Raw genomic sequence first — 14,585 nt, forward strand, 5'->3', positions numbered from 1 at the left:
CAAGAACCACAGTGCTTGTAATCTCAACGAAGACACGTAAATATAAATGCCTTTAAACTAAAGCAACTTAGAAAAGTACGAATAACAATGCCTCAAACTTTAAATAACAATGAACAGAATCATGAATCGCAGTGCCTTTAAGCTCAAACAAAGTAGAAAGTATGAACTACAATGTTTTCAAACTCGAAAAATAGAAGACAATAACACACGAGTGATTATACTTATCAAAGAAAAATATAAACCACGATATTTATAAACCATAAAAAATGCTGAGAAATATGAAATATAAAGACTTTAAATTAAACCAGTGTGGAAAATTGTATATCTCAATTACCAGAAGCAAAATCAAAATGCTTTTGAGGTCGAAAAAAAGTGAAAACCTAATTAAGTTGTCTTCAAACTCAAATTTTGTCAATAAATTTAAGCTAATATATTTACAAATTGCAAATATTTTGAACAAAAACAACAACTTATTACATAAACTTTGAAAAACATAAAATACAAAGTCTTAAAGTTATGTTGACATTTGAAACCTCGTTGTTTCCAAAACAAAGAATACCCGAAGAAACCACAAACACTATATATTTAAAACCAAACATTGTAGGAATGCAATTTAAAGCAAATTTCCTAAGCTTTTGTTTATCACGACCACTTCTCTTTTGCCAATTTGATACCTATATTAAGTTCTATTTATAAAACATTAACCATTCGTTATAAAAACTCAAGTAGCTGAACTCTCAAATATATTTAGTCAGAATTCTGTTTATTGTGACAACTGAAAAATATTAATATTTCAGATAAACTTTCACCCCTATATTAAAAAAATCCTCAAATCCATACACTAAGAAGCCAGAGTAAACGGTGTAGAGACCAAAAGTAGACTAAGTCACGATGTAAACACCGAAAGAAGCCTGAGTCATAGTGTAGAGACCAGAAGAAGTCTGAGTCACGGTGTAGAGATCAGAAGAAGCCTGAGACACGGTGTAGATATCAGGAAAAGCTTAAGTCACGGTGAAGAGACAGGAAGACATCTAAGTCACGATGTAGAGATCAGAAGAAGCCTGATTCGCAGCGTAGAGACCAGAAGAAGCTTAAGTCACGGTACAGTGACCGGAAGATACCTAGGTCATGGTCTAGAGACCGAAAGGAGCCTAAGTTACGACGTAAAGACCGGAAGAAGCCTAATTCATGGTGCAGAGACCGGAAGGTACCTAAATTACGGTGTAGAGATCAAAATAAGACTAATTCACGGTGTAAAGACTGAAAGATGCCTAAGTCACTGTGTAGAGACCGGAAGAAGCCTAAATGACTGTGCAGAGACTGGATGGTGCTTAAGTCACGGTATAGAGACCGGAAGGTACCTAAGTCACACAGTGCTGAGACCGGAAGATACCTAAGTCACTGTGTAGAGACCGGAAGAAGCCTAAGTGACTGTGCAGAGACTGGAAGATAGCTTAAGTCACGGTGTAGAGACAGGAAGGTACCTAAGTCACGATGTAACGATCGAAAGAAGAATAGGTCACGGTGTAGAGACTGGATGATAACTAAGACAAAGTGTAGAGACAAAAATCACAATATCTCTAAAATGTCTTAGGCACAGTTCCAAACAAAAAAAAACGTAACCTGTAATCAAAGGTGGCTTGTATGTTTTCCAAAGATATTTATAAACCACATCTATAAACTTTAAACAATACGCATACCTTGTTGGAATTGTGTCTAAAGAAAAAAAAATATCCAATGTGACTTTTTATTTATTATTATTTCTTTTTGAATGAATATTCTAAAATAAGAAACAAAAACAGTATCAGTTGAGCTGCTACGTTATCAACCGGTTCTGGTAGTCTTGAGAACGTTGGTTTTGTTCTGCAGCCATTATCAAGAAGGGCGTTGTGGCCATCATATTTGTTGCGGGAATAAGAATAATATTGTTCCGCAGCAAGAGCGGTGAAAGTCCGAAGCTTTTCATATTCTGCGTGGTTTCTCCCACCTCACCAACTGGGACGCTTAATGTCCTCGGGCACTCGAGCAGTAGATGGATAAAAGTTTAATGACTTTTAGTGAAGTTATTCTTAGTAGATCGTCGCCTATCAAATATTCCTCTTAGTGGTTAATGATACACTTTGATCAAAACAACAAAAAATTCTGGTACCACCATTACAGTTTGTTTTTGTTTGTTTTTTTTTGCTAGACGAATGACATTTGATACGATGTTATATATAAAATATAGTAGTACTGATTTGAAAACTGTTATACATCTCAGGTGACTGAAGATTTATCAGGAAATAGTGTTTACGGAGATCTGAATCCTTTTATTAGTTTGAAAAAATCATAGAGAGCATTAAATTGGAGCGTTAGATTTCACATTGTTTCTAAAAATATAAGTTCAAATAGAAAATAGATCCGTTATGGTTAGAAAAAAGTGGTTTTATTAATCTCAAATATAGTTAACTAAATATGGAACCTATATTGTTCAATGCAGATTTTAAGCATCATGCACTGAAACAAATGTATTTATTCGCCTTTCAGATTTAATCGTACAATATTTATCGCGAATGTAAAAACACGTACAAGTATCATATTCATCATTCATATCCAAAGTTAGCGAGTTACATTCGCGATCTGTTAGCTTTCATAGCTTTCCAACTGGTTACTAATTGGCAATAAATTGCATGATGATTGCGTCCATAATTTTATCAGTCTAGCCTTTATAGTTTTGATACTGGTAATTAAATGTCACTGGATAAGCGTGATTATAAATTTTGTACGTCTTTATCTTAAATATTCTAGTTTTCGTAGTTTTTGACATTAGCAACAATGATTAGTTAACAAATGATAGGCGTAATGAGCAGTACTTGCATCGTTATTTTTAACAGTCTACCTTTCCTAATTTTGACACTGGTAATTAGCTGGCACTGGATAACGCATAACGATTCCTTAAAAGTTTAGATTTCGTAGTTTTGATATTGGCACTTAGCTGGTAATGGATAAGGCTTGACGTCCCTTGAGATGCATCTTTACCCTGAACACCGTAGTTTTCATAGTGTAGATATACTGCTTATAAACTCACACTGGATAGGGGCGATGATCCATGTCCTGCACCTTAACTCTTAGCAGTCTAGTTTTTATAGTTTCTGGCAATTACATGAAGCAGTAATGCCGTGATGATCCGTCTTTATCCTTAGCAACATAGCTCCCCCCCCTCCCTCTCTCTCTCTATATATATATATACTGATATTAACAATTAGCTGGCACTGGATAGGCCGTGAAGTCCCATGTGACAGGTTTCTACGTATTACAGGTTGGCTCCCAATATGTAAATCCGAAATTTAGATAATACTAGGTAGAATCGCGAAGTTAGTCACACACTGAACACCTACGCCAAACACCCAAACACAGCATTTTTGTACTAATTTTACACCAAAGAACCCTTAAAACACCCGGAGTTGGTAATGATAATAAAACAGATGAATCGCTACATTTAGTATGGTTAATGATATTAACACCCCTTAATACGAAGTAACAACGACATGAAAAAATCTTGACGACCACTTTGTGCGAAATAGCAACGACATGAGAAAATCTTGATAACCACTTTGTGCAAAATAACAACATGACGAAATCTTGATAACCACTTTGTGCGAAATAACAACGACATGAGAAAATCTTGATAACCACTTTGGGCGAAATAACAACGACATGACGAAATCTTGATAACCACTTTGGGCGAAATAACAATGACATGACGAAATCTTGATAACCACTTTGTGCGAAATAGCAACGACATGAGAAAATCTTGATAACCACTTTGGGCGAAATAACAATGACATGACGAAATCTTGATAACCACTTTGTGCAAAATAACAATGACATGACGAAATCTTAATAACTACTTTGTGTGAAATAATAACAACATGACGAAATCTTGATAAACACTTTGTGCGAAATAACAATGACATGACGAAATCTTGATAAACACTTTGTGCGAAATAACAACGAGATGACGAAATCTTGATATCCACTTTGAGCGAAATAACAACAACATGAGAAATTCTGGATAACCACTTTGTGGAAGAGGATATTCACAAAGAACAGGTTATCTGTCACACAAATATCTTTATGCCAACGAATAAAATAGCTGCCAAATTTCCGTGTTCTCTTGTTATTTGACACTTGTAAAATAAAACATTTGGGCACAAGTTTCTGCATAACGCCACAATTATTATGTCTAGATCTGTTGTCCCTAAAGTTATTCCAAAATTTGTCAGTAAGTCGAAAGTTACGTGTCGAGTGCACGTAGCTCCATTTCTGGATCTCTTCTAACAACCATGCACGAACAACATTCAGTAAACTATCTATGTTTGGTCAATTTTGTTTTTCAAACCCATGTGCTGAATTGATAACTCTCCTATTACACACAAAGGCTTATTTAGCAACTCCAATATTAAACATGTGCTCCAACTCCAATATTGAACACGTGTAATAAATCAAAACATGTACTGAATCAACAACTCTCACATGAAAATATAGTTGTTTTCTTTTAACTCAAAAACAACTATGATATTGAACACATGTTTTATTTGAAACACGTGTAAAAGACCAATAACGCATTTAGAGTCTAATATAATGCGAATATGCAATACTTTAAATCATGTATATGATATAACTTGTTCGGTACATGAAATAAAATAACGTATCGATATCATTCTTCTGAAGGTAACTATAGTTATCTTATTTTAACGTGTTGATATTAGACTAAGATATTCTCCGCTTATGTGCACTTACAAGAAACTGACACATTGTTTTCTGCCAAACATTTGTTATGACTTAACGATCTGTTTTTCATTGAGTTAATAGTTAATGTCAATACCACAGAGTTATACATAACTAAGAATACTTTTAATCTCAGTTTAATTATTTCTTGGTTTGATATCATCCAAATGTAACAATCACCTCATATTTCGCGTCGCTGATCAAAGCGAGGTACTGGTCTTATTACAAAGAAGTGCTCACCGGGCCAAGAATTGCCTTACAGGTAGAGCCAAGCATTTAGTAGACAGTCGTTTATTTGGAGAAACCGAGACATCTTTTAAAACTGGGTCATCAAAAGCGCTATCTGGTGGCCAGGTATGCTTCAGGCGAGAGCTTTCTCGTGTAGCAGTAACAGCTTTGGACCAATCAGTAAGCGAGTTCAAGGAAAGTGGGTCTAGAGCGGTGCACTACATTTCGGTCAGCGGCTAAGTATATTTAAGGCGAATGATTTCCCCAATCTTCACATTCGCTCCTAGCATCTAAAGAGAGGCACTCGAACAGCTTCTCCAGTAACTTCACTGTAAAAAGGATCCTGATCTGGTAAGTGTGGAAAGTGGAAAGTAAAAAAGAAGCAAATTGCAACAATTTAGCCTTACTTATGCCTTGCATACTTACAGAATACAGATACAAAATATAGTTAGTCTATTAAATATCAATATTTCATAAAGTGAGTTAAAACATTCTAATTTTCACTATAATTAGCTGAAATAACCCAGCACCACTTTCAAATTCCTCAAATTAAAAACATTTTTTTTTCCAACAGACTTTTATCTTGTGGTTCAGGCGCAAAATATATGTTAATTTGCATTTGTATATAAAGATTAAGTTAACCTATTTTAAGAAACATTTTGAAAGTTCAAACAAAGTATTTCTCTTTCCAGAAAGTTCAGCTAGCCTTATCATTATGAAGGCTAGATCCACAGGTCGCTGGCTTCTACCTGTACTTGCAGGATTAGTTTTGTTAACCGTCGTTCAGGCTGGCTCATATGGCTGGAAGAGACCGTTAAAAGTGGTCCACAAGGTCATCCACGTTCCCCACCCTGTGCCCGTCCCCAAACCTTACCCAGTCCATAAACCTTATCCTGTTCCCCACGTAATCCATGTTCCCCACAAGGTTCCTGTGCCCATCAAAGTTCCCATTGTGAAAACTATACCCAAGGTGGTGCCTATCCCTAAGATAGTACACATACCTAGGACTGTTCATGTTCCCCATCCTGTTCCAGTCAGGGTTCCTGTTCCAGTTCACAAGCCCGTCCCTTACCCTGTTTACAAGAAAGTACCCGTTCCACACGAGGTTCCTGTCCCTTACCCTGTCCATGTGCCCAAGCATGTTCCAGTTCCTGTTCACAAAATCGTCCACGTCCCTAAGCACGTTCCAGTCCCTGTAAAGACCCCTGTGTACAAGCAGGTGATCGTCAAGAAACCAGTTGAAGTGCCTGTCCCGTAAGTGTCATGTATTTTACACAGTAATTTATATATAAACTTGCATTTCTGTGACTAAGATTTGTAATCATTAGCTTTATTAAGCTTTTAGAACATACCAATTTACCTTGCTTCTGTGTCGTGACAGATAAGAAAATGTGAGAAATATATACAATGAAATAACTAAGAGTGAACGTGTTTCAGTGTTTAAGGACTCTGCTTTAGACAAGATCATAATATCCCATCATTAGAGCAAGTTAAAGCAATATCTTTTGTTTTTCTAGAATATGGGTTAAGAAGCCCAGTTATGGACATGGAGGTGGTGGCTATGGCGGTGGTGGCGGTTTCGGAGGCGGTGGTGGCGGCTTCGGAGGCGGTGGTGGCTATGGAGGTGGTGGCGGCTTCGGAGGCGGTGGTGGTTATGGAGGCGGTGGTGGCTATGGAGGCGGTGGTGGCGGCTTAGGAGGCGGTGGTGGTTATGGAGGCGGTGGTGGCTACGGAGGCGGTGGCGGTGGCGGCCATGGTGGTGGATGGGATTGGGATTGAAGACGAGTTTGTAGCTGTTATTCTAAGACGAAATGTATAACGTATTGTGAGTACGAAAGTCGTTCAATGTAAAAAAATCATTGCTAGAGTTTGGCTAATTTTTTCCCGTCATGGCGTTGTACATAGTTTCCTTTCTATTCATCCAGTCGACGTGCAGCATGTACAGTTACTCTCCTTTTACCCCCAGCTGGGTACATCAAAGAAATGTTAAACGTCGCCGATTTACAAACTTTTGTGTCGTCCTCTGCAGTCACTTTCCACCTGCCAAATGGCAATACAGTTACTTTGATTCCTTTTCTTTCATGTGATGTTTGGCTGGGCCGTCTGTGTACAGCACAGTGCATCTTTCTAAATAAAATTTTCAAGAACCACTTGTTTGTCTTTTAATTGCTGAAATAAATATATAATTCAGGAAAAAAGTTCTAGATTAGACATTTAAGAAATGACAATAATAAAAGAACAGCTTGTAAGATGGGGCTTTTACACAATTCAAGGACTTGTACTAGTAAACAAAATAGGTTTAGTAGCTCCGACTTCTTAGTCAGTTGTTCTTGACTGGCGTGAGTAAGGAGCTTTGTTTTTCAAAAGAACCAGAAAAAAAGGCTTTTCGTAATTATTTATATAAAGACAAAATTAATAACTAATTTCATGACTTTCATGGTAAGATAACTTGAATAAATACAATGTAATCACGGCATCTTTCAGATACTGAGTAATAGTTTATTAAGCAATTTCTCTTCGGAAGCACCAGAGACTTCTCAATCACATTTCTCTGATTGCGATACGAGTTGTAAAGAAAAACGTTTAGCAAATTAGATCTTTATCACACTAATCGGAGATTTATTTTTTCTTTATAATTGACAACATTATTTACAGAAACCGGACACACTTAACAAAGGTTGCTTGTCCCACATTTAAGTAGTTTCGTTGTAGATAACACTTGGTTTGCAGCACCAAATCTTGTTGGTCTCTTGTCAATCTGTGTACACTGGTTTCATATATTTACTTATACATTGATCATAAACAGGTAACAATTTAAAATAATTATATGGTTCTCTGTGTTTTTTAAAAGACCATTCTGTATATCTGTGTTAAAAAAATATTTCTGTCACAATTTCCTACCAAAATCAAAGAAGAACTATAATTTTGTCTAAAAGAACAAGAGAATTTTCAACAACTTTCCATGACTGATCTTAGAAGAACTAAATACCTCATAAACAACTGACATTGACTGAACAAGCAGATATTAAATACATGTAACACATAGTAATACTATGTAGGTGATATAATATCAGAGTAAAAATAACAAATAAAATCACGGGCTTTATTCCGGCTTCCAGTATAATGAATTTACCGTGGTGTAGTAGCATCTCAAAAATACAGTTAACTTTGGTATTTAACGAAAGGGCACTTCGGCAGCGGCATATAACAAATATAGCTAAAATGCTATTCTTCTCTTTTAAGAAAAGCAGAGTTTCACTTTCTAACCATATGATTGCAACGAATGGTTATTTAATAATTGTCACATTTTCTAAAGAACCAGATTGTTTTAAAGAAGTATATATAAGGTTTAAAGAAGTCGAAAACAGACAAATATAGCACTCTTCCAGAAAAGCAACGACAAAGATAAATAACTTTCTATGACGAATAAGGCTTGATTAAACAAATGGAATCGTGAGTGTTTCAGAAGAACTCGACAAGACTTCGTACGCAACTCCAAAACTGGAAAATCTTGGTAATTTTTGGAACATAGTGTAAATCACAAAAGAAAGTTACAATGACTATTTTAATACTCATATTAGCAAATTAGTAAAGGTTAACTGTTGATAGAGAGGATAAAAATATCGCACATTCATTATATACCATAAATGTTACACAACAGTTATTTGGTTATGTTGTTTAAACATTTCTTTTACATGTATATTTATTTCGAGTATAAGGATTAAACAGGTGAATGATCCCTGTCTAAGTGTGCAGAACAGTTTATACCTTTCAACGATATCTGTATTAATATGTTTTTTACAGAAAAAATGAGAGTTTATTAAACTATCAAACGTATTGTATTTTGTTGGTTGTTATTGACTGGGAAGCTTATCCCCCAGATCTCGGCAAACTAGTTGAGTTACAACATAAAAATGATTATAGTCAAACGCTATTCATATCATACTCTGGTACGAGTTAACGTATATTATAGTGATAAATTATGAGTAGAGGGTTAAATCAACTTAACAAGTACATTGAACCGATATTGTCCCTATTTTCTGTATGAAGGTATACCAGGCTCTTGCAAATGGGAATTTATCCTATAGTACCAAACTGCTTGTGGTTCCATGACTATATTGATTACAGAGCCTTTGATAACAGCCGAATTACATAGAAAATGTAAACAAAAGTACCATCATTATTGCAATTAATCCCACTAATTATTGAGTCTTCTGTGTGTTTTACATACGTAGAAAATGAGTGAGTTCAACCAATATTTTGGGTCGGTTCATTACACTGCTTGTTCCATCAGGCTAAAACAACATTATTCAACATAATGCATCATATGAACCGTGCCATTAATGAGAGGCATAAAAACAAGTGCTTAATTTAAGGGATAATAATATTCGGTCAAAGTGAAAATTTTCAACACAAACTATTATATCTTTCCTAAGTTCTTTCGTGCCCCTGCAGTGACCAGGACCATATAGTCAGTTCGTATTTTGGAGAAACACAATATTAATTATACCTCTCATTATCAGATTGTTAGTTTTTTTAATTTTTACCGGTAAAGAGCTCGTTAGTAACAAGTATTCCAGTGTGAGAAAAGTTCCAAATTTTTCTTCAGTTTTACAGGTATTTTTATCACGTTTAAAAGTTAACAATGAAATATAACAAAATGACCTTTTGTACGTGACGTGAAAAAGCAATACAGGCGTGTTACAACTTGATATGACACATAAATACTTTTCTTTAGAGTCTGTTAATAGAGTAGTATCTTGTTAATTTTGAAATTTAAAGGAAGAGACAAGACTGATACCTTTTATAGGTGAAGAGAAAGGTAACAACCCCTTGATACTTAAATATAGGGAATATCATATATATATATATATATACATATGGGAAAGATACCAACACCTTGGTACTTTAGGTATATGAGACGTAATAACATTTGGTGCTTTATATATATACATACAGGAAAGGTAACAACCCTTTGATACTTATATATATAGGGAATATCATATATACATACAGGAAAGGTAACAACCCCTTGATACTTAAATATAGGGAATATCATATATATATATATACATATGGGAAAGGTAACAGCACCTTGATACTTTATATATAGGGAATATCACATATATATATATATATATATATATATGAGAAAGGTAACAGCACCTTGATACTTTATATATATAGGGAATATCACACACACACACATATATATATATATGGGAAAGGTAACAGCACCTTGATACTTTATATATAGGGAATATCACGCACACACACACACATATATATATATATATATATGGGAAAGGTAACAGCACCTTGGTGCTTTATATATATAGGGAATATCACACACACACATATATATATATATATGGGAAAGGTAACAGCACCTTGGTGCTTTATGTATAGGAAATGAGACATACCAAAATGCTGATACTTTCTTTCTAATACCACATACGATCTATTCATTTTCACATTATGATTATTTAACCACTGCCTTACTGCAAGTACTGTGTGATTTTCAGCTGTTTAAATCATTATACAGAGGGAGTCAAGTACAGATCCATTATTAGTGTGTTAGAGGTATCATGATTGGATTGCCTGGCAAGCAACGTGAATGAGACAAAGCTTCGATAACTGTATTTTGACTGGATATAAATATAACATAATGCAATAGATGATTTATAATAAGGAATAAGAAAAAGGGCAGTTTCAGCTTTCTACATCTGTAGTGGTAGGCCTAACAAGACTAATGTTTATATGGGTATAACTCCTAGGCAGGTAACAGGTACGATAGTTACCACTTCTCCTGATGAAAATCTGTTTAGGGTTGGAAATGATTATCAGTTGTTTTATTATTTTGTGGACTCGTATTGTTCGTTATTTGTATATAGTTTATGTGGTAACTAGTTTTTTAAATTTGTTTGGACAAATGGAGATTTGTTTATGCAGTTTTTATTTAGATACCCTGTATTCGGTTCACAGTAGGAAGTGTTCTGGGCCGCTGTGGTAAATGTCCAGTGTGAACAAAGTGTGTCATTTTTGGTAATAGTTTAGGCTAATATGTTACAGGTGGCTGTTTTTGTGTCAACAAAATGGCGTAATTAACTTAGGCTTGTACAAGCTAAGTCTCTGTTTGTTCACTTATACAAGACAAGCTTGTAGCTTCGAAGAGGTTAGGGTGGGGAAATTGTTCACGAAGACATTGGTTTAATGGAATCTTTCCAGGTCACGAGTAAACTCTTTCTAAACTGTAATTCAAGCGATTGAGTACACCCCAGTCTTATTATCTAAATGCAGTAAAAGCTGGTTGTTAAAAAAGCTCAAAAGGGAAGTTGGGTACTGCCCTTCATGCTAATATTAGCAATAAACTGACAAACAATCATTATGTCGACCGTCAGAAACAAATTGATGAGAAAACAAATACTGCTCATTTTGCCTATCGCCAAAGAAAAAAAAAACTGTCAAGAAATCAGACTACCATATATCAGACTAAAGGCTAAAAACATACTGACCGAAAATGATAGTCTACGTATCCATCATGATGGTAACAAGAAACGTGACACAGATATGAACCACCACTTGTACCTGTATATATTATTAGATAATATATTGGCAAGCTACTCAACTATCATCCATCATGTTTATAATTACAAATAAAGCACTTCTAACCTATCATGCTGATTTTTAAAGTGTGCTTGTAACAAAATATACGCTGTTGATTATGTTTATGATAAACATTATAATTATATTACATCTTTCACAGGCTTAAAGCTCTAATTGTTTTTAGAACAAGAACATCGATGTTACATCATATTTAGATTTAATAAATACTGAAAATATGATATGGGAAATTTATTAGTTAATTTATTATAGTAAAGAGTTGAAATAAGATTCCGTAAAAGGATTTAGTAAGAATTTTGACGTTGTAAGGACAAAATAATGGAAAACATACATACTCTTTTGTTACGAAATATTTTCCTCACACTATTGTAGCTAAATAAATTTTAAAATCAACTCAAAATTACGCTTTATTTGATATTCTTATCAGTTCGTTAATACAACAGCAAGTTAGCGAATTTCATAAGTGCACCTAGATAAATACTCAATAATTAGTAATTATTGGTAGTTATAGAATGATAAATGTGTGGGAGTTGTTGTACTGGCAAGGTGAGAGAGTTTGGCCTTGCGAGTTTGTGAGCCGATTTGGAATTCATACACTACCATAAAATATTTCCTGCACCTTAAGCTGTGGGTACGTTATAAGAGCGAGAGTCATCCCCTTAGCGTGGATGGTTTGTAGCAGGCTGGTGCTGATTGGCTGCCTTCCCTCTGGTCAGTAGTTCATAATTAGGGACTGCAGCAGATAGCCTTGATAGGTTTGCTATAAATATATAAATGCAAATGAAAGTTTGGCAATCTTTTTGGAAATATCATCAATAGAAGTTTTTTTTTCTTATAATAGTTTTTCGCTTCTTAACTTTTCTTTTAAGCTACTCAATGTTTTTTCACGTTTACTTCAATTGGAATTTTTCACCGGTAAGTTTCGACGGAAGGAGATATGTTGTAAATGTAGGAATAAAAACATACTTTCAAAACTCACATGCATTGGTTGATTTACCCAATTTCTAGGAAATGTTTACCTAATAAAATAATTTTCATTTCACTTGTAAATATTTTTTTAGCTGGATGTTTTTTGATAACACTTTATAAATATAAAAAACTGTGATTATGATCAATCTAAGTGGACTACATATTATTGAAAAAATACTTTCATGATATATGCAGTGAAGAATCTGACCGAAACAAAAATGTATGAGCAGTTAAACTGATTCAGGCCAATTATTTTTCATTTAAGTTTTATAGAATTTTGTAAGCATTTTTCATCTGTGACAATAAAAAGCAGTGTAGAAAATTATGATTTATCAGCCGTGAGTTCCACACCTAATAGCAAAGATACCTTCCTGCATTCAAGCGTTCTCGAACAGTTTCATAAACAAAAAAAATACAGAGTTTTGGTTCACAGCTTCCCTTAATGGCAGACAAGCAACTAAATATATCTAGGACATACTACGCTTCATACCATTAGCAAAATTCTAAAAACAAACAACATCAAAAAAAGCTAATCAAATTATTATCTCTCTTCTTCTCCGTTGTAACAACATCTTAGGATAACATTTCGGATAACGATAAATGCATAATTACTGCTTTGTTTATCAATGTAATTCAGGGACTATTGCGAAAACACACACACACACAAACAGCTTGAGGTCTGTTGGGTGGTGATCTTTGGAGTTTGTTATACAAAACTGTAGCTGAGTCTATTTGCGCGTTCTTCCGAGATAATAACAAAATTCCATGTTCGGGTCTGATTTGTGGGTGGTTACTTTGAAATTGTTGTAATAACCATTGTTCTCGTTATCTTGTAGTGATTATTTTGAAATTTTTGTAATAGCCATTGTTTGGCCTGTTTACTCGACATTTTTATATTCCTTTTAGGACAAAAAAATCAGACTCATTTGCTGAAGAATTGGATAAACTAACAACACAAACAACCGTTCATAAAAAATATACAAATCTGGCTTTTAATGAACACGCCATTTTATGTGAGCTCTCGTAAATGTTTTGAAAATTTTTCTCAAATTGTTGTAGATAAAATTGGTGAATGTTCTTTCGACAATGCAATAAAAGAACTAGTGTTGAACATGATTAGTATGCATTTTTCTGAGACTATTGTGATTGAAACATTGTTAAGCAATAGGCAAATTTGGCAATGTTTTTCTGAAACGAAAATTTGTTTGTATGGAGGTTCTTCTGACTCTGATAGAACTGAAATATTTATTGTTGGGGGTGTTTAATGCAAACTCTTTAGGGACATTTGTGTTGGGGTGTTTAATGCAAACTCTTTAGGAACATTTGCAGCTTATTATTGTTGGGTCTTTCGAATGGTGATTCTGTTGAGTATATGTTGTCACTAAAATATTGTTGTTTTTAAGAGAATTTTGAAACTAATATGTTGTTGGATATACTTTGTTATTTTTGTTGGGAGGTTTTTAAGCGCAAAGCTAGATAATGAGCTATCTGTCAAACACAGGAAATTGAATTCCAGATGTTATCGTTGTAAGTCTGTAAACTTACCGCTAACTCACCGAGGAACGATATATCTAGTAGACGTCTTTCTGATACTGTTATAGCTACGATATTGTTGGGCATGTTTAGTGGACATTCTCTCCAAAACTAAAATTTGTTTTCTATACTTTGTGGTCGTTCTTATGAGACTATTATAACTAAAACATTGTTAAGCATATTAGGTGACCTCAGACATAGTTGTGAATCTAATGAAATGGATATGCCTTTCTGAGGTAGAAAATTCTCTCACGGATTCGCATATGCTATTGAAAATGCATAAGTATATTTTGTTTGTAGTTTTTGTTGTTGATCTCTTTCCTTGGACTGATTTCGTAATGACTCATTATTGAGCAGAGGTGGATAAACATAGATTGAGAAAATGGCCATAACCTAGTCGCTCATAATTGTTGAGTAAAATGTTGGCATCATTGTAAAGAGGCGTAGTTGTCCTTTGTAGT

The 14,585-nt window shown here is 34.5% G+C and overlaps 1 protein-coding gene across 1 annotated transcript; it reads left to right on the top strand.

Annotated features, from left to right (window-relative positions):
- The first annotated feature begins 5,330 nt into the window (after window positions 1-5,330).
- On the top strand, window positions 5,331-6,777 carry LOC106467310 (translation initiation factor IF-2-like). The gene is made up of 3 exons (XM_013927653.2): window positions 5,331-5,349; window positions 5,691-6,252; window positions 6,516-6,777. The coding sequence occupies exons 2-3, from the start codon at window positions 5,714-5,716 to the stop codon at window positions 6,775-6,777; spliced, it is 801 nt and encodes a 266-aa protein (XP_013783107.1). The 5' UTR covers window positions 5,331-5,349; window positions 5,691-5,713.
- The last annotated feature ends 7,808 nt before the right edge of the window (window positions 6,778-14,585 follow it).

The sequence above is a fragment of the Limulus polyphemus genome, unplaced genomic scaffold (assembly GCF_000517525.1).
Source record: "Limulus polyphemus unplaced genomic scaffold, Limulus_polyphemus-2.1.2 Scaffold2563, whole genome shotgun sequence".
NCBI classification, from domain to species: domain Eukaryota; kingdom Metazoa; phylum Arthropoda; class Merostomata; order Xiphosura; family Limulidae; genus Limulus; species Limulus polyphemus.

What these genes read in the sequence shown, in the direction of transcription:
- LOC106467310 (XM_013927653.2), top strand. Translation starts at nt 5,714, where the DNA reads ATGAAGGCTAGATCCACAGGTCGCTGGCTTCTACCTGTACTTGCAGGA. An exon ending in CCAGTTGAAGTGCCTGTCCC is followed by an intron (nt 6,253 to 6,515) that starts GTAAGTGTCATG and finishes TTGTTTTTCTAG; the next exon opens with AATATGGGTTAAGAAGCCCA.